This window comes from Gambusia affinis, linkage group LG15, assembly GCF_019740435.1.
Source record: "Gambusia affinis linkage group LG15, SWU_Gaff_1.0, whole genome shotgun sequence".
Classification (NCBI taxonomy): Eukaryota; Metazoa; Chordata; class Actinopteri; order Cyprinodontiformes; family Poeciliidae; genus Gambusia; species Gambusia affinis.
Genome location: NC_057882.1, coordinates 15,651,309 through 15,672,583, shown reverse-complemented (window position 1 = coordinate 15,672,583; position 21,275 = coordinate 15,651,309). Strand labels below are relative to the sequence as shown.

General features: G+C 41.5%; 1 protein-coding gene across 3 annotated transcripts; it reads right to left on the bottom strand.

Moving 5' to 3' along the window:
• Positions 1-5,340: 5,340 nt before the first annotated feature.
• On the bottom strand, positions 5,341-20,685 carry cnih2 (cornichon family AMPA receptor auxiliary protein 2). Of its 3 annotated transcripts, none has more exons than XM_044139706.1 (7): positions 20,468-20,685; positions 17,056-18,196; positions 14,150-14,218; positions 10,309-10,356; positions 9,756-9,868; positions 9,541-9,684; positions 5,341-8,806 (listed from the first exon to the last, which is right to left on the bottom strand). In XM_044139706.1, the coding sequence occupies exons 2-7, from the start codon at positions 17,134-17,136 to the stop codon at positions 8,779-8,781; spliced, it is 483 nt and encodes a 160-aa protein (XP_043995641.1). In that variant the 5' UTR covers positions 17,137-18,196; positions 20,468-20,685; the 3' UTR covers positions 5,341-8,778. The 3 variants fall into 3 exon arrangements, with proteins under 3 accessions (XP_043995641.1, XP_043995640.1, XP_043995639.1); XM_044139705.1 differs by having other exon boundaries at positions 20,474-20,685; XM_044139704.1 differs by lacking the exon at positions 20,468-20,685 and having other exon boundaries at positions 17,056-18,663.
• Positions 20,686-21,275: the final 590 nt, after the last annotated feature.

Below are 21,275 nucleotides of genomic sequence, written 5' to 3'. Positions count from 1 at the left end.
TGGATTTCTTTTCATGGTCTCCTTGTCAGTTAATGTGCTGGTAATCTTCCACTAAAATATGACACTCTCTCCGCATATTTAAACATAAATTTCACATGTAAGGCGCTTTGCGGTTTTCCTAACCCATACAGTCACAATAACATGCAGCCTAGAGTGTCTTGCATAATAATGAATGAGCACAATAATTGCCAGCATGTGTGTGTTTGTCTGCGTGCACGCACGGGCCGATTGTGTATGCCAATCCTGACGTTTCAAGCCCATCAGTTGTGGCCAGTTTCCATGGTTACATTTCTCGGGGAGAGCACAGACGTGGGAGAGAGGGGAAAGGAGTTGAGACAATTATTGTGGTGGAGGGTGCTGTGAAAGGAAGAGCCCAGGATGATTGGAGTGCAGGAGTGTGAACCGTGGGCTGAGACGGAGTAGAAAAAAAAACAATGCATGTTTTTTTTGTGTGTGCCTGTGCTCCTGTCTGCAGCCGCTATGACACACGCTGGGCTTCAGGTTGTCATGGCTGCTACCTGAGTCCGAGATATTTATGTCCCGCTAAAAGGTTTTTGAGCAGAAAAGCGGCGCCGCAGGGCATCTGCACCACTTTGACTTGAATATTTTTGCTTTGAGTGAGACCCTCGATGTGAGTCAACAGGAATTTCTGGTACAATTTGGTTTCCATGGTGACAGCGGGGAGCGATATGTCCTCTTCAAACAGAGGAAAAAACACCAGCTTGAAGCCCTGTTGTTTTCTGTCTGAGTCATTATTTAGACTATTGATATACTGCAGGACCTTACAGACACCCTGGCTTGTTTTTGACAAACACCATTTGTACATATGACCAGTAGGTGTTTTTCAGGGTCATAAATTTTAGCAGGTCGGATTTTTATAAGAACTTTTCTAGACGAGAGCTACTGATGCTCCCAGATTGTACTTTAATATGTTCTCACCATTTCAATTCAATTGTAGTTTATTTTGAAATATGTGAACAATGAACTGAAAATATCTCATCAAAAAACAAGTAAAGTTTGGTTTAGATATCTAAAAGAGAAAAGTTTGCGCTTTATTAACCGCTCCTTTCCTACAGGTCATTAGGAATATTTATGAAATAATATCGAACTGGCCCCACATGGAAACACAAAAACTTTTCCTAATTATTCTCTCTTTTGAAAGACCTTTCAGTTGTAATTTTCTTCCTCCTGCAGAAAACATGCTTTCAACGTTTCCACGTAACTGAACGTCTGACCCATGACAGCAGAAGGACATTTATTTTGTTGAAAATTAGTTACCAGCATCAGTCATCAGAAATCACTGATGACTGTCATTGAAAATACAGTCATCAGTCTGTATTTGATTTCTGGTCAAATACAGACTGATTAGTCATCAAAAACATAAATACTAGCGCACGCTGCAAAACTTCTCTGTGCAAGCCTTGCAGAACGGTGAATATTGATAGACGATGCTCTTATCACTTTTTAAGTTATTGCAATGAAAAACCTTTCAGCAGTTACATTTGTAATTTCTTGTTGCTGCCTAATGCTAGCTAATGCTGCCAATGCCAGCCTAGTGCTAGGTAGTGCTGCCAATGCCAACCTAGTTCTAGCTAATGCTGCCAATGCCAACCTAGTGCTAGCTAGTGCTGCCAATGCCAGCCTAGTGCTAGCTAGTGTTGCCAATGCCAGCCTAGTTCTAGCTAATGCTACCAATGCCAACCTAGTGCTAGCTAATGCTGCCAATGCCAGCCTAGTGCTAGGTAGTGCTGCCAATGCCAACCTAGTTCTAGCTAATGCTACCAATGCCAACCTAATGCTGCCAATGCCAGCCTAGTGCTAGCTAATGCTGCCAATGCCAACCTAGTGCTAGCTAGTGCTGCCAATGCCAGCCTAGTGCTAGCTAATGCTGCCAATGCCAGCCTAGTGCTAGCTAGTGTTGCCAATGCCAGCCTAGGGCTAGCTAATGCTACCAATGCCAGCCTAGTGCTAGCTAATGCTGCCAATGCCAACCTAGTGCTAGCTAGTGCTGCCAATGCCAGCCTAGTGCTAGCTTGTGTTGCCAATGCCAGCCTAGTTCTAGCTAATGCTACCAATGCCAACCTAATGCTGCCAATGCCAGCCTAGTGCTAGCTAGTGCTGCCAATGCCAGCCTAGTGCTAGCTATTGTTGCCAATGCCAGCCTAGTTCTAGCTAATGCTACCAATGCCAACCTAGTGCTAGCTAATGCTGCCAATGCCAGCCTAGTGCTAGGTAGTGCTGCCAATGCCAACCTAGTTCTAGCTAATGCTACCAATGCCAACCTAATGCTGCCAATGCCAGCCTAGTGCTAGCTAATGCTGCCAATGCCAGCCTAGTGCTAGCTAGTGTTGCCAATGCCAGCCTAGTGCTAGCTAATGCTGCCAATGCCAGCCTAGTGCTAGCTAGTGTTGCCAATGCCAGCCTAGGGCTAGCTAATGCTACCAATGCCAGCCTAGTGCTAGCTAATGCTGCCAATGCCAACCTAGTGCTAGGTAGTGCTGACAATGCCAACCTAGTGCTAGCTAATGCTGCCAATGCCAGCCTAGTGCTAGCTAATACTGCCAATGTCAGCGGAGTGTTAGCTAATGCTGCCAATGCCAGCCTAGTGCTAGGTAGTGTTGCCAATGCCAGCCTAGGGCTAGCTAATGCTACCAATGCCAGCCTAGTGCTAGCTAATGCTGCCAATGCCAACCTAGTGCTAGGTAGTGCTGACAATGCCAACCCATCGCCAGCTAATGCCGCCAATGCCAGCCTAGTGCTAGCTAATACTGCCAATGCCAGCAGAGTGTTAGCTAATGCTGCCAATGCCAGCCTAGTGCTAGGTAGTGTTGCCAATGCCAGCATAGGGCTAGCTAATGCTACCAATGCCAGCCTAGTGCTAGCTAGTGCTATCCAATGCACTAGCTAGCACTAGCTGCATTGGTCGGTGCCAACCTAATGCTATTGCTGCCAATGCCAGCCTAGTGCTAGCTAATGCTGCCAATGCCAACCTAGTGCTAGCTAATGCTGCCAATGCCAGCGGAGTGTTAGCTAATGCTGCCAATGCCAGCCTAGTGCTAGGTAGTGCTGCCAATGCCAGCCTAGTGCTAGCTAATACTGCAAATGCCAGCCTAGTGCTAGCTAGTGCTGCCAATGCCAGCCTAGTGATAGCTAATGCTGCCAATGCCAGCCTAGTGTTAGCTAATGCTGCCAATGCCAGCCTAGTGCTAGCTAGTGGTGCCAATGCCAGCCTAGTGCTAGCTAGTGGTGCCAATGCCAGCCTAGTGCCAGCCAGTGCTGCCAATGCCAACCCAGCCAGCTAGTGCCGCCAATGCCAACCCAGTGCTGGTAGTGCCGCCAATGCCAGCCCAGTGCCAGCTAATGCCGCCAATGCCAACCTAGTGCAGCTAATGCCGCCAATGCCAGCCCAGTGCCAGGTAGTGCTGCCAATGCCAGCCCAGTGCCAGGTAGTGCTGCCAATGCCAGCCCAGCGCTAGCCAGTGGTGCCAATGCCAGCCCAGTGCTGGCCAGTGGTGCCAATGCCAGCCTAGTGCTAGCCAGTGCCGCCAATGCCAGCCTAGTGCTGCCAGTGCTGCCAATGCCAGCCCTGGTGCCAGCCAGTGCCGCCAATGCCAGCCTAGTGCTAGGTAGTGCTGCCAATGCCAGCCTAGTGCTAGGTAGTGCTGCCAATGCCAGCCTAGTGCTAGCTAATGCTGCCAATGCCAGCCTAGTGCTAGCTAGTGCTGCCAATGCCAGCCTAGTGCTAGGTAGTGCTGCCAATGCCAGCCTAGTGCTAGCTAATGCTGCCAATGCCAGCCTAGTGCTAGCTAGTGCTGCCAATGCCAGCCTAGTGCTAGCTAGTGCTGCCAATGCCAGCCTAGTGCTAGCTAGTGCTGCCAATGCCAGCCTAGTGCTAGGTAGTGCTGCCAATGCCAGCCTAGTGCTGCCAATGCCAGCCTAGTGCTATTGCTGCTAATATCAGCTTCTAAATAAACAGGAACAAAATTCTCAACCTGCTTTCAGCTCAGCTCCTTTTATTTTTGCCTTCCTCTGTAATATTTTTGCTAGCCTCTCCTACTGTTGTAAAAAAGAAAGTACCCCCTCTTTTAGTTCCAGGGTTTCATGTAGATAGAGACAATGAAAATAGTTCTCCCATTCACCAGGTTCTAAATTTTAAAAAATGCCAAAAACAAAAAAACATATCAATTTAAAGTGAAAATTGATTTCTCCAAAAATAATGATGATTGAGTGAAAATATTTAACATGAAATAAATATTCACCCCACCAGTCCTGCCTCTCTGGACAGTTCAGTTTTGCTGCACTTGCTTGATAAGCTGTTCAGTCTTTGTCAGGCTGCGTGGGGATCGACTGTGAGCAGCACTTTTCACATCCAACCACAAACTCTACCGGACTTGTATCTAGGCCTGAAATACGCAGATTTACACGTGAGCCGTAAATAAAATTCCTTCCTTTTTATGTGATGGATTTAACTGAACTCCAGGTGATGCTCAATGCCTTAGAAATTATTTTGAATCCATCCCTTGATTTATATTTTTCAGCAACGTTTTATGTGATTTGCTTTGAGTGTTATTCAAATTATTGTGAGGATACTAGCATCAGTTGTCACCAATTAGCTCTTGAAATAGGTTGGTCACTTTGAAGGGAGTGAATATTTATGCAGTAACCTGAAGAAATCAGTTTTCACTTTGACACTGAATGGGTTATTTTTGTAATTTGTCCAAAAAAAAAATGTTTATCATAATTGATTTGTAAGATCAAAAATGGGTAAAACATCCAAATATATTTTGGATAGTTTTCTTGGCTAAGTTTAGCATTGTTAGTCTTTGGGTGTTTTTACTCATGGTTTCTAAATATTACACAAGGGTATACGATAATACTTTGTGTGTTTTGTACATTTTCTTTCTTATTTTCTGATAGTTAAAACCTTTTTACCGCGACTCTATGTGATGTTCTTCTGTGATGCTTATGTAAAGCCACTCTAATGTATCTAGTTCTCATGTTAGTATTCTGGAGACATTAGCAGGAAGCTCTAACCTGCTTTCGGCTGCCTCTGAAGTGGAAGCTCAGTGGGGGCCTGCTCTCAGTTATTCTTGTACTCTTCACGATGCGCCTAAATGTCTCTCCAGCCACTTCTAAATGCAGCTGTTAGCTTAGGCAGCCTTCAGCGAGGCGTTCTGGCCTCTATCATCGTCTAATTTACCACTCTGTTTCCTCATGAATTCCCCCCTCTGCAGGCTCGAGAAGTTTTTATTTATTTTATTTTTATTTTCTCCTCAAGCGTACCAACCGGTGGCTTTGGCGGAGCAAAACCCAGCTGACCTTCAGCACCAAAGAAGAAACTTGGAAGCGACTTTTGGTATAACTGTTTTATTGGGATATGGCGTGTAAATAGATGCACATCATATTGTAACCGAATAGATATGAAGTGATTCACCAAATTGACTTCAGCATAATAATGAGGAATGTATAAAAGACAGATACGATACAGAATTCATTAAATTCAGTTTTCTAAAATGCTTTATTTAGAGCGACTACGTGATAACGTTCCAGCAGCAGGCGTTATTTCTTCCTCTGTCAGCGAGTTCCTGTGCTTCAGTAGTGATTGTCCAGACTCCACACATTCACGCAGTTGGCGGAACGATGAGGTCTCGGCGTCCTGTGATTATCCGCGAACGTCTCTTGGCACGACATATTGCTCGTCTTCCAAAACACTGGCAGCCTATGAAAGTTGCTTCAGTGACTGAAAGTGAAATCACACAACCTATTTGAGATTTTCTCCTAAGGAAATAGACGGCGTGTCTCCACAAAGCGTCTCGAAGAAGAGTTGCTTCGTTTTTGCAATCAATATTACGTCTTACTGCAACGACGTTCAGCTTTATGGCATTTTATTGGGGAAAAAATTAAAACAAATAAGTAAATTAACGGTGTCCTAGTCAAGATTTCTTTGTCCCTGATACTGGTTTGATGAAGCATGTTCCAGTTCAATGCCACATTCAAGTAGCTGAAGGCTGTACGTTTTAGTTCTTTGGAATTTAGATTATTATGTTTTTAATCGATTTGGGAAAGCTAAAGAACGTGTGAAGATGTTCCCTGAAACGTGTAAGACTGTCATCCACAATGAGATTATTTTCATTTATTGACATAAGGAAGAATCCATTGCTCCAAAAAACAACAAAAAAGTTCAAATTACGACATACAAATGCACTCAGGGACAAAGATCTTAAAATTGGAGAAATGTCCTGTGGGGTGATGAAAATGAAATATTTTGCCATAGTCAATTATTGCTATTGATTTCTCCTTTTGTTTGCTGCTGTTGTACAGAAATCCACCCCCATTGTGGGACAACAAAGGATTTTTCTAACATAATCCAGTGAACATTGTTACATTTGTTGTATTTCTGCTGGAGGAGGGACTGGTGCACTTTACAGAGAGGAAGTTTATGTTTGGGCACAAATGGGTCTTCCAAATGAAAAATTAGTTATAAAGTCGCTTAAGGACGAGAAAGTCGATGTTTTAGTGGCCATCAGAAAGTCCTGACCTAGAAACATTGTTGGCAGGACAGAAAAGATTTGTGTGAGCAAGACGACCGACAGCAAGCTGTTGTAGAAAATGTTTGACCCAATTCATTTAATTTAAAAACCGATTTCCCCAAAACTGATGATATACATGAAATTTTCTGAATTGTAAGGTTGAAAGGAAACTAGAAAAATTGTTTTCATGACTTTTGGACTCATGGTAATTAGCGCAGGCATATTCAGTTTTTCACAATTTTCCAACTGCTGACGGTGTAAACACAAAACTTACTGAAAAAGTTGTTTTCCTAATTTTTTTTTTTTGCTTTGAATTTATCGTATTGCCATTGTATTTGAGCTTGTTATGAGCTCCCTGGCACACAGTGCAGGTCATGTGACATGCAGGAAGATCCGATACAGTCTCTCTGTCATGGTAAGGAAACGGGCTAGAATGGAAAACTCGGGGTAACAAAAGTTTTGCACATTTCCAGAAATTGGTCATGTGTGCTTGCTAGCTAAATCAAAGGGTGTAGCTGACGTGAAATCCCTGACAGCCCACAACGAACTGGCATCAGATGTTTAGTTTGTGAGAAACTTGTACATATCATTTAAAAATATCTAAACGGCAATTAGGTTTCAAAAGTCTGACTAAATGAGAAACGTCTTTCATAGGCTGCTGTCACACATTGGTCACGACGTCTCAGCTCAAACATTTGGCCCAATCGCACGCCATTGCCGTGGAAACCGTTTTGCCGCTTCGCTTCTCACACCCAAACGCTCTACGATTGAAACGGCATCATGGTGACTTCGCTGCGTTTTTACACTTCCTCGATAACTAAGACGTCGCCATCGAGTCATTAATATCTCATCCTGACACTCGAGCCTCACTTGTAAACACTGACTAACACACCTCTGAAATGTCTCTTTGATCGTACGACATTGCTATTTTGCGTGTTTTTAATTGCTTTTTATACATGAGATCTCTACTCTACCTCGGATCCGAGAAAAGTTTCAAAAACCGCTCACTAAAAATGACTATAGCATCGAATGCAGATGAGTGAGAGTAAACTTAACTGGAAACAGGAATAAGGGTCTCTCTGCACACTAAAAGTACAACAGATTTTTTTTCTAACTTGCTTTTCTTCATCAAAAAAAAATAAATAAAATAAAACGGGTGCCAGGTGTGTTAAAGGCCAAGTTCTGATTTTTGGGAAGTGAAGTTATTCTCGTCTCTGTCTACGTTTTCCCTTCTAGACGAACTTGTTACTGCAGAAACGAGTTTGGAAACAATATAACTTCACAGATCTTAGCGTGGGGAAAAAAAAAAAATCAGAAGTATCCCTTTAAATGCACAAAACGTGATTCACCCTGAAATTTGGCACAAGGTTGTTTATTTTACTATAAACTTTTGGCATTATTACTCTTTTCAAAAGCATAAACCTATGAAGCAATAAATATATGTCTTTACAGCTACAGACAAAACCCTTAAAGTCAAATTTATGATGAGCAAACCCAGTGAAACTGGAAAATGTGGACATAAGCACGACTGAATCCAGTCTGTGCCAACGCATGTTTGCTTACAGATTTGCACAGATACAGCTTCTTGTTAGCGGCTCCCTAATGTGAAATTGGGCTTGATTTGTACCTGGATGTCATTTACCTTGTCGTGTCCAACTTTGTTTTTGTCAGAGCTTGACGAACCTTGTCGGTATTCTGCGTTTCTTCCGGCAGAGCTTTTGGCCGTTTGTCACGGCGAAATGCGACTGAGACACGGTTAAAGCAATCGCTCGACGTAACCAGCGCTTTAAATATCAAGACTAATATCAAAACAACCCTGTATGCTTTGAAAGTCGGAGGTTACAGACATGTTCGTTTCTTTTCCGGCCCCTAAGTGTTTGGAAATTCACAGTGAGTTGAGCGACCGGATCAGTAAGAGCAGCGTGGGGAAATCCAGCCCTTCAGAAATATCGGTGAATTGTGTATCAGGGTCGAAGGCATCTCAAACATCCGACATCCTCTTTTTTTTCTTTTTTTTTTTGCTTCTTTGCAGTCTTTCAGAGCTGCTTATTTTTTCTCTTTTCTTTAGGCTTTCTGAGAGCGGTATCTGGGATGAAAGGCTTAAACAAGATCCTAAGTAACACCGTTATACACTCACATTCAGTCAGAAAAGGCCAAAAGAGTCAGAAAATATGAAAAGAAGAAAAATTTGCCTCCATCGGTTTTGGATATCTTACAGCTCCTTCCAGTTAGATCTTCACAGCACTTGTTAGAAGCTCACCAAGGCGTAGACCATACTGAGGAGGGAAAATGGGAAAAAGTTAACAAAATGTCTGTGTTTACAACAAGAGGTATCGCTGATCTGTAACGAGTGTTACAAAGTGATGGAAAAACACAAGTACATGCATGGGAATGTCTCAGAAATGTTCCATACTGCAAACCTTTTGTGGGAATTTATTGGAAATATTTAGAAATTGTGGGGTAACTTAAACAACAACTATGATCAATTTGAGCATCCAAACATAAATCTAAGTCTTTTGTTTTTCTCTCACAAGCAAATATCCATGTTAAAATAATACAATTAAGGATATTCCTTGAATAACAGATTTGTGTTTACTTTCAGTTGAATTACTTTTAATTTGCTGGAAATCAAAGAAACGTGACTGTCACGCCACAAGTCCATCCGTTCAAAAAAATTAGGTAATAGGAGAGTTTAATTTTTAAAAAAAGAAGAAAAAACCCTCTATTTTCTATCAAAAACATTTTGAAAACCGACACCTACAATCGTCTGTCTCTTCGAAGATAATTTGTACATTTGACTACTTCAAATGAATTCTAAATAAGTAGAAAAATACAAAAACAATAAACATAAACACTTAATAAAATACCGTTTTGGCTAAGAAAAACAAAAATTAATCCCATGTAAAATCACTACAAGGAAGATAAGCTAAAAGAAGTCTTTGAAAAACTGAACATTTTCTGAATGTTTGTCTCATTAACTAACCTGTGGGACGACCACATCCCTACTCACCTGTACAAGTAATAGAAGAAAGAGAGCAAGTAGAAGCCCAGCTTGCACCAAGACTCCTTGTGGCAGTAGTTGAGGATGTCGGCGTTCATCACGCTGACCGGATCGTACATCACTTCCGATCCGTCGGCTGGCCGATGTAAGAACCTGAAAAGAGCAGCGGGTTTTGGCTGGTCGGCTCAACACGCAGCGATCGGACAGCTGCTGTGGGACCGTACCTCCACAGATGGTAGAAGAGCAGCGGGATATTGAGGCCAAGTGTGACCCACTCTCCGGCACACATGAACATCAGGCAGAAGAGGCCGTGGATGGAGTACTCTGGTACCACCAACTGGTTAGGACAGACAGACGTTGGGTCCAGATTGGCTCTTACAGTGTCACTTCTTTCATTTTTGTTTATTTTACAGCTTAGAACATATACATTAGAGTTGACGGTGTGAGCCCCAAAACAACTCGAATGCTACACTTAGAGTCTGTTTCTACATCACATCCAACTCATGCATTTTCAAAGAAGCATAAAGAGCAACAGGAGCTTTCAAAGACTCTTGAGGTGTTTTTTTTTCCACTAAAAGCTTTGAAACCAGATAAGAAAAAAAAAAGAAAGTCGACAGATAAAAACCTCGATGACATCTCCATCACTGCCTGTCTGCAGGACAGAAATATATGTGTGTGTGAAAGAGACAAATGGTCATGGTTGTTTGAAGCCCCTCTTGCCTTAGTCATCCGCCCCCCTGCACCACATCCAAAAGGTGAGAAACATCTGTTACTCACTTTGCGAAGCAGGTTGCAGATCCGCTCGATGTTTAAGATCCTTTCTCTCTAAAAAGGTGGACAAAGAGAGAACACCGCCTGTCAATAGTCCGCAAATTACAAGACGTTCCTACAAAACGAATACAGTCACATAAAGAAATGTGGGGACTAGAACAAATGAGCTGGAAATGATATTAATGTTGGTAATTATTAATTAAAACACCAGTTTTAGTTTCCGAAAAGCTAAGATTGATTAGACTCATAAACTCGTCTGCATTTAATGGACTGCCATGTTTTGGCTGGGCGAGTTAACAACCCTCCTGCGAGTGATAACACGACGCCCAGTTAGGAGCTCCGGTATGAACGGCGTCTGTCTTTCACAGCATCGATAAACCGTCAGACACTTTCTGTATGTCACTCGTTGGATTGTTCACTAATAAGCCAGCGTGGGGGAAATTATGTGTTTAATGGAGCAGCGAAGCTAAAATATCATTAGTCCAGTCATTAGCAGATGGTTCATCCATTTTATTTTATTTTATTTTTTCAGTGAAGCAAAGTTACATTAAATAAAAAACATTTGTTAATCAGCAAGTCTAATTCCCTTTTATTTATGAGTCTGAGCTCCTTTTTTAAACCTTCTGTCTCGGGTCGAGGCCCCTTGGTGTCTGCTCTCTTTAGTCGATTTTCTTCTTCTTTTTTTTTTTTCTCGAAAATGTGGACATAAATGGAGAATCCCCTGCTGACCTGAGAGTAAATTCTGCCCTGAATCTTCAGCCAGCTATCATCTCTCCAGCTTCAGCACAGTTAGCTCGGTCTGTCTGACTCCCTCCGTCTCTTTCAAGCTCCGTGCCCCACATCCGTCAACATCCGCAGCGATGCGGTTCGACATGTGAACGCGATGTACCGAATGTTATCTGGTTTAGTGTTGGAGTTGCAAATCGTTGCGCTACTCCTTCTATAAAGCCTGTAGCTTCCCCCGAGGTGCCCGTATTTGTGTCGGGTCGTCCAGGCTCTGTGGGACCGAGTCCAAATGAACCAAACGGGAGACGTTTATCAGAGGCGGTCGAGAAATTACACGAAACAAATAAAAGAGAGCGAAAAACTATGAAGAGATTACAAAATGTAATTTGTATCTGCTGTTTTGAATAATGAAACACTTTGACGTGCTTTTATTTAAATTAAATTGATACAAATAATGATTCTGCAGCCATATTTAAAAAGACACGCATCCTGGTCCACCGCTGAGGGTGTAGCAAGATTTCGTGGGTTGAGATTAAAAAGCCGTGATTTTTTTTTTTCGATAAAGTCGTGTCTGTTTCTCAAAGTAACAGCGCATTTTCTGTAATATAAAGTCGGATCTTATGAGTTCCCAGTTGGAAATACAAAAATAATTCTAAAACATAATGAAGCTGGATGTTCTTGTATCCAGGACGACAAAGGAATATCATGAAAGTTGAACGATTAAACTATTTATTGGCCAATAAAACCGTTTCTTTCTTGTTAAGCTACTTTTTAAATCCACAACGTGGAAGAGAAAAGTTTGCTAGAGGCTTGTATTGTTAATAGTAGCACCAAAAAATGTGCAAATTTAGAAGTTTTTTTGATACCTAAAACGAGTTCAGTTTTATCACTCGAGGTCTGATTTCTGGGGCAACCACGATGTGTCTGTGTTGGAGTCTCTTATTTTGAAGTAAGAAAGGAAGTAGTAATTTAGTTGTAGAACTATGAGTTGTTTAATAAGGAATGTTCGCTGTGCTAGATGAGACTAGTGTGAGATGAATGCTTACTAATCGTAAAAAGGGGATTTTAGCTGAGGTATAAAAATGACTCTGCTTACAAGATCCCAACTGTGAATATTAGCGACAAACACAAATCCAAACTAGAGGCATGTTTCAACACTGCCATGTTGTCTATGTAATTCCTCTCTCAAATGTTTACTCACTCTGTCGTTTTTGTACACAACCCTGGACGAGTGAACGTGGGTTTCTCTTGGCTTAAATCCAAAACTATGGCCGTGTAATTTCACCATCCAGTTCCTCTTCTGTTTGTCCAGTTGATTTGTATTTTTTGGGAGAAGCTGCACATCAGCTTTGAGATGTCTGACGTGTTCGAGTTGCTATCTTACAGTGTGTGTGTGTGGGGGGGAGGCAACACCACTCAGTCATGCAGCTTTGACGCAACGAGCTTTCAGCGTTGAAAAATGGCTTCCACTTTTTTCAGAGACTGTTATGGATTTTACAGGTGGTGCAGCTTTTGTGTCCACTTCCTGTGGCTGGCGTGCCTCCACACACCCACGGCCTGGTTTCACAGTTTCCTCTCCCGCTCCTCGTCACTCCCTCACTTTCAGATGAAGGTTCACATGACTGCTAGAACATTAGCTATCCTGTGAAAAAGACGCTCACAGCTGCTCCTCTATTGAAGTGAATGATGGCACTTTCTTCTGACTCATGTTAGCGCTGTTAGCTTAAGGAAAGAGAGGAATTACTGATACAGTGTTATGTGTTCACACACACTGAGATTTTCTCTAGCTTGTGGGACAGTAAAATATATTTATATTATTGTATGCTATTATATTTTATGTGATAGTCCAGCAGCACTAAATTTTCAGGATTAAAGAAAGATTCCTTGCAAATGCAGATTTGAAAAGTGGAGTATTTGTATTCGACACAGCTGAGTCAAAACTTTTACTCCACCAGCTTTTCACCAGTAGAAACATTTTGTGATTCTTTACGTAATTACTCGACCTCTGTCAGATTTGAGGACCAAACGGCTGCTACTTGTTCAGTATGAGAGTACATTGAGGCAAATGCCAATCATTTATTGCATCGTTTATCATTTATTGTGACAACCACTTTGATTGATTATCATGTTAAATTCCAATTAATTACCTTTAAGGAACCCAAACCCCGTCCGTACTGTTGGGATTGTTATTTGCACTATTTTTTTTCCACTGGTTGCTCATTGAGAGCTTCAATAATAATAGGATTAAATGCAGTTACTGTATAGTTTGGGGCACAAATCATTTCTTTATGTGACTTAAGAAGCGTATTATAAATGGGAATGTTTTTCAAGAGCAGTATTTGTGTTTGCGGGGCTGTGATTGTTGTGTCCTAAAGTCACAGAAATCCAGTTACTGAAGTTGTTATTGTTATAGCGATAACAATAACAATAACTTTATCATATCACAAAATATTGCAATAAAACTTTAAATCCATATCACCCACCCCTACGTCCCCTGAAGTAATTTGTGCATCTTTTATTACATAACATCCAAAGAAAATATATTGTATTTTTGGTAAAAGGTCAAGGAATGAGAAGAAAACTCTGCTAGAAACTGGGACAAAAATGGGCTTTTTTCAAAAAAAAAAAATTATTATTAATAATTATAGATTTTGTTCTTGCAAGGCAGGGTGGAAACGGTTCACTTTGACAGTTCATCTTTGTCTACACAGGGGCTTCATTTGAATGGATCTCTTTAACTGATTAGGCCAAGGAGCCGACCTCTTTGAAGAGCGTTGATTGCTTTAATCTGCATACAAATGACTTCTGAAAGAAACACCGTCTGCTTTACCACGGCGGCAATCGCTTGGAAGCCGGGATTAACGGCAAAATCAAAAGTACAAATATTTATTGCTAAGAAAATTAATGCATCGCTTTAAACGGAGCTCAATTAAATACCCAGAGGGAACCCCAGACCATTCGCCGCCATTAAATGTTGGCTAATTGCTCTGTTTACATGTGTGTAATGATTATGAAGAAAAAAATATCAGAAAGCAGAGATTGCTCTTTAAGCACATGAAGGTTTGATGTTTTTTCTTTCTTTTTGGTCTTAGATTTAGGGAAACAACAGGGTTCTTCTTACCGCTCTGGTGGGATTGCTCTGATCAATGGGGTTTTTGAAGTCTGTGCGGAGTTCATCAAATGCAATGATCTGAAGAAAGAAGAAAAGAGAAAGGGGAACAAAAGTAGGAGAATGCTGTGAGAAAATGTTCTTTCGACTTTTCAGACACACTCGTAACAATTGGCTGCAGGCCGATGCTACCGACGAGCAGCGGCTCTCCGTATATACCGCCCAGCTGCGGCCGCATTGTTCGCATTGTGAGAGGGACACATGGTGATTTAGGGATGGATGCACACATATGCAATTATTGGAAGCATTGATCTGGCTTGTCTTGCAAGCAGCAGCGTCCAGAAAAACGCTACCCTATTAATTATTCATCAACCGTTGGAAGCATCCATGTATCTTGCAAAGTTTTTGAGGGGGAAAAAGGAAGAATTTTCCATTTGGATACATTTTTCTGTTTATTTAATGCAAGTCAAAATCAGATTAGGACTCCATCCATCCATCCATTTTCTGTTCACCCTTGTCCCTATATGAGGTCGGGAGGGTTGCTGGTTCCTATCTCCAGCTACGTTCTGGGCGAGAGGCGGGGTTCACTCTGGACAGGTCGCCAGTCTGTCGCATCAGATTAGGACTCAAAAGTAATTATCAGTAGAAAAAAACAACAACTCGATACGCTGATTGGCAGGTGAGCTTTGGAAACGACTCACCTGCTCCTTGAAATGCAAGAGAAGACTGAACGTCTGCATCGAGGAACCACTTGTGTGCATAATAGAAAACGTCCCGGTATTTTCCCCTATCTGAGTCCATATGGCACCCCCTCAGCTTTCGCACTTCGCTCCCTTGTAAACAGATGCAGTTTCCATGGAGACATGGTGAGTCCCCTCACCAGGCACCATGGTTACTCTTGAAAGAGAAGGGGGGAGCTGATTGGTTTGGTTGTGTGAGCCATACATAGTTTTGGGTGCTGCACCCGTGGGTGGAGGCAGACACACGAGGAAGGGAGTCGGAACATATTCCTGGTTTGACGGGCGTGTTTAAATCATCACAGAGCCAGACGCATGCCTCACATGCAGACACAGTGGGTGAGACGCTCAGTCTCACCCACTGTGTCAACTGGTACGTTAGTCATTTTAAGTCCTATAGTCCTAATGAGGCGTTTCATATTTCGCATTGTGCCTGCCTGCCTCCATGCAGCAAATGTAAAAATAGGTGAGACATCGAAGCCGAGATGTTTGCAGAGCGTGTAACCGCCAAACAAAGAGCTCAGGTCTCCTGAGGTGTCTGAACAAATTCCACCCAAAACAGGGAGTTAGATGAAGCCCAATCTGGCGGGTCAGAGTCATGATCGGTGTGGCTTTCAAGCAGCCTGAGCACTTTGTTTGAGAAAGTGTTTGTTGTCTGGAGCTCTGCAATGGCTGGATGATTGCACAATTAGAAACCATGCATCCAGGGACAGTGCTAGCTTGTTTGGTGCCCTGGGAGAACGACATTCAGCACCTCCTACCCCCCCACTCTCGCTTTTTCAACCAACCATGACACATTATTTCAAATTTTCACTTTCCGAAGCAGGCACAATGGAAATTTGATTAAATCTTATTTGAAAAACGTAGAAGCGGAACACAGCACAGGTTACACAGTGTTGAAAGTGTAAGGAGCTATATATACATATATATATATATATATATATATATATATATATATATATATATATATATATTATATATTTGATATTGATAAGTGTCAATTATCAGACATAACAGCAGTATCAATATTGGAAACTTTCATATGTTAGCATTTCTATTGAATAGTCTCTCGCTGCCCATATTGCTAATTTCAAAAACTGCTACTGTGTGCAACATTATGTTACCTTGCATATTTATTCCTTTTATCCAACTGACAACATTTGTGCTAAAAAGAAATTGACACATCCATAAAAAAATGCATTTGACTTAGAAATTAGCTCTACGGATCTACCTGTAATGTTGCTAATGTGGAAAATACACAATTTTGCAATGGTGGTGTTTCCATTAAATAAGAAATGTAACTAAAAATCACACGTGAATAAGTATTCGATTTCGATACGGCTGAAAAACCACCTCATCCTGGCACAAAAACTTTTTATCGTAAAACGTGTTTTCTCAAAATTGTCGTGTTTCTGTCTTTGTAATTCCAATTTATGCGATTATATGCTCAATATAAACTATTCTAATGTCATATAATCTTTAGCCATAAGATATAATATCATCAAAGATCACTAAAGTTCATGTTACTCATAACAGTGCACAGTTAGAAACTCTGTCAATCTAAACGCAAAAACACATTTTTACTATATTTACTATGTTAAAGTATTCACAAAAAACGGCACAGTCAAAGTAATAATCAAAATTTCAGGTAAAGTACAACCAATGATGCACGATTTCATTAATTATTTTATACCTTGGCTGTAAATTGATTTAGATTTTTTCTTTAACCTATTTTTATATTTTTATAGGTGTTAAAAAAAAAATCTGTGAAATTACACTGGTTAGTCAAGAAGAGGCATAGAGTGAGAGAAAGTTGAATTAAGTTGCTCATTGGTTGTCATAATCAGTGAGCCTCTGGTCGTAGTGAAGGGCTGCAGCCTGACGTTTAGAGACGCCACTGGTTCCAATCAAACGATTACATTTTAGGACTTTTAAGGCACATTTACTGTTTTACTTTTACCCTAAATAGCCTGAGCCAATGAGTGTGCTTGTGCAGAAGAAAAGAGAAGAAAAAAAAACCCAAGAAGTGTTGTACAACTGCGTGTAGGTGGACGTGTTTGTCTGTCTGTGTGGGATGATATAAGAGTGGACGTCCACAGGCCCCAACATGTGCCTGTTTCGCTGTGTGTGTGTGTGTGTGTGTGTGTGCAGTAGTTTCCATGTGTGCACGGCGACACTCACCTGCCATATGACAAAGAAGATGAGCCCGGCGCACAGAACCAGGGTTTGCATGTAGCAGAAGGCCGCGAAGGTGAACGCCATGGCTTCCCCAGCCAGCTTGATGACCGGAGGGAGGGAGGCAGGCAAGGAGAAAAAAAAACAAAAGCAAAAACTTCCCGCCTGCTTTCTTTCTGTATCGTTTTCAGGCTACCGGTATCCCTCCCTCCTGAGTGGTTGCTTATTGTCTGTTTCCACTTCAGGTGCGAACAGAGCAATCGCTGAAAGTGACGATCAATAGTGAGCTCAAGCTGCTTGCAGTGTTTGTCTCCCCTTTTGTGCGGCTGACGGCAAGACGTCTCGCCGGGGTTCGGGGAGCTCTGAGGAAATCTGAACTCGGCCACAGTTTCACTGTTGTTGCCCCCGACTCACACACACGCACACACACACACACACACACGCCCGGTGCTCCTCTTTTTTATTTATTTTTTTCTCAATTTCTGACAGGCAAATAGTCTATCTGCTCCTCCGCCGAGGAGTTTCTCCTGAGACAAAACCTACACATATGTCTCTGAAGGTAAAAGTGTTGGATGGACACACCGACAGCAGAAGCACAGGATTGTTGTCGATATTAAGAGCAGTAAAAAAAAAAAAAAACAAATAAGAAAAAACAGGATCACTGTCCAGGGGGGGGTATGGCTTATGATAGTCAAGTTTATTATGGCTTACAGTTCAGACTTAAAAACCCTTATTGGCATGTTATTCCAGGTCATATTTAATGGTTGTATAAACCTCCAGCTTATTTCTATCAGTATGCTGTCGAGCATTTATAACTCCCTTCTAAAGTTGAAGGTATTGCTTTGCAGGCTTATTGTGACAAATACTTGTTGCTCCAGTAATTTACCAAAAGAGGACTCAAACGGCACGCGCAAGTTTGGAATCGACACGAAAATTTTGAAAGGTTCAACAAATGCACGACCAAAAGCAAGGATTGGATACCTTAACTGACCTTAACATCGAGTAGGGAGTACCTGTCTGCGGGAGCAGCCGTGCCTGCCTCTGAACAGTCCACTCTGCCCTTGTTTCTGTCAGTTTGGGTCGGCACCATGTCAGTGTTGTCTGCCCTGTATCTGCGTCTCAGATGCATTCCTCAGAGTTCTCCAACCTCAAAAGAGAGAGAGAGCCTTCACACTCAGGTTCTTCTCCAGGAAAATGTTTCACTTCTGGCCAAAAACAATTTAAAAAAAAAAAGGGGGGAGGAAAAAAAAAAAAGAGTGTAGGGGAAAAGATTTAACCAGAACCCTGTAGGGAATCTATATGTTCACAGTACGCAGTTGTGCTGGTTTTGAAAACACTCCTGTTGATAAGCAAGACATCTCCGCAGCTCTCAGAAGTCATGACTCATGGATACCAGCCTCTCATCCCCCTGCTTGTGCCGCCTGTCTACCCGAAGCCCCTCTGTTGCAGACCCCCCTTTTCCAGAGATGCGTATTTCCTCAGTCTGCCGTCTCTGGCTGCCTCTTTCCACTATTTCTTAGACTGTAAGAGAAAAATTTCAACCACAGTCGGTGTTATAAAAGTCAACCAATAGCGTCGCTCCATCTCCCTCCCGCTCTCCTGCTTTCTCTCTCCTCCCTCTCTCCTCTTTTCTGTCAGTGTCCCTCTCTCTTGCATTTTTATATTTCTATAATCCCCCGATCCCCAGAGACTGATGAGGGGGCAGGGCAAGCTGGAGATGTCTGCCTCCCTCTCCCTCCTCACCAGAGCTTTCAATCAGCCATCATTTTGGGAAATGTAAGTCTGGCTCTGAGAGGGTGTTGCTTTCTGTTACCTGTCATTTCCTGCCTCCGCACCATTAGTATGCAGTAAATTGCTGTATTTTACTTTGCCTCAGTCATTCTCAGCCTCACAATGAACTGATTTCAAAAACCGTTGGTGCCGTAATGCAAAGACGTGCCGCATACTTTTTTAAAAAATTGAAAAGCATCAAATAATTTCGTTCTCTAGATCTGAGCGTGGACATCTCCTTTCAAAAACGTCAAAGATATGGGAAGAGAAATGTTCACAATATCCCATGGTTCAGTTTCATTTTCTGGATCAGAACCATGTAACGTGGTGGTTATAGTTGTTGTGTTTCTGATCATTGTAGCTGGAAATATTTGAAGAAAGTTCTCTGGTCAGATGAGACAAACCTGACATTTTTGTTAAAATCTGAAACACAGTGTGTAGCACATTGTTACTATGGTGAAAGATGTTGGTAGCCTTTCATTAGCAGGATGGATGGAAGATGGATGGAGGTAAACAGAAGAGAACAATGTGGGAAGAAAACCTGTTGCTTGATATGACAGACGTCACACTGGGGTGAACTCTAAACATACAGCGAATCGAAAGGTTTCAGTCAAAGTATGTTAAATGTCATCCCAAAACTAAAACAACGTAGTATCTGTGATAAGGATTAAAAATGTCTGTTCACACCTGCTATAGACTTGGCAGGGAACTATGGGCAAAACTATTTCCCGATGTGATAGTTGCTGAAAATGTAATGAGAAGTTGTTGCAACAAGTTTTGACTTAAGGCTAAACACACGGACACCTTCATCCTGAGCCGCATGACGGTCAGACATTGTTATCACGTCTAAACTTGTATTTCATTGTCTGAACAGATTAAAGCAGCACTTTCAAGTATCATCAGTAAATTGTTCCCAAAGATGAATCAGATTCTCTTCCTGATATCTTGGCTGATCTCTTTGCAGTGTGTTGGAAGCTTTTGTGGCAGAGCATCCACACTTACCTAGCTAGCCACTTAAATTAGTTTCTATTAATTGTAACAATTACATATTAAGGTTTTAAGGTTTAAGGTTTAAAACCTTAAGGTTTTACCGGCGGACACACATATGCTACCGATTTCTTTGCCATACAAAGAAACCTGGAATGGAGTAGTGGGACGGAGTGGCAATGTAATCACAATGCACTGTAAGCTATGTAATGTATTTTGAGGCAGTTGACCAAAATCCCGGACGATTTTTAAATTCCCCCCGGACATTTTTTAGGTCTCAAAGTAGGACATGTCCGGGAAAAAGAGGACGTCTGGTCACCCTATATTAAGTAAATATCTTTTTAGCTACCGCTGAAGCTAGCCAAGTTCTATCCGAACCACCATCACTGTTATGTGATTTCAGAAATGAAAACTGAAGGCTTGTTTACTTTTCATGAACTGACAAGCTAACAGCAGGTATATTATTTTAGATTAGTTGTACCTGGCAACCTTTATGTCCATGTATTTAGCATGGCATTATGGCTAACTGACTGCTAGGCTAGCTTGTTTAGCTAACATTCAGAAACGAGGTTATTTGAGCCGGTCCTTCACATGTACACAAATATTTCCAGCTAGCTACAATCCTTCTTTTCACCTTTTTGTTAAGTTTGGTATAATTTACCTTTACCTTAAGTTGTGTCTTGTTCACCAATCCTGCCTAGCAAACGAGCTATTAAAATTTGTTTCAAGTCATTAAAAAAAAAAATTCTTTCAGTTACTTGGCATGCTGCTGCTATGTGACTTTTTAAAATTTATATTCAGAGTAAATAATAATCATTCCATGATATCTGAGTTCTTACAAAAAATAGCTAAATTACATCAGCAGAAGCCTTCAGCAGCTCTATATAAATTCAAAACTGAAAAAAGATTCATTTGTACAGAAAACAGTGTTTAGTTAGCTGAGAGAGGGGCGAGTCATGAGTATTTTGGAAATACATTTAATATATGAAGCACAATTTTAAAAAACAAATCACTTTCTAGCAGCTGAAAACTATAACTATTGCTAATGAAGCATTTATGCTGTTTTGTGACAGTATGGAAGCATGAAACAGTCGCTTATAAAAAAAAACTGAAGTTAAAAGATACATATTTGATGTTCTGCATGTGTTTAAGCTCACTCATTGATAGGAAACCTGGTCCAAACAACAGAGACGTGAGAGAGTAACTGATAAATAAAAACTGAGAAAGTGATTCAGGACGAGTTGGTGCCAGTTGACAGGTAAACTCAGTTTAATATGTGAAATGCCTTGGCAATATGTAACAACAAAAATGCAAAAGCAATGAGAAAAACAGTAGTTGAGGTTTGTGACACAGCTCTAAGAAATTTACGGTAGGGAATTAGATTTACATTTAATTAACTAAAAGGTAAAAACTTGATAGTATAGAATAATAAATCCAGGTTGCAGCACTCAAACTTAGTCAGGTTACAT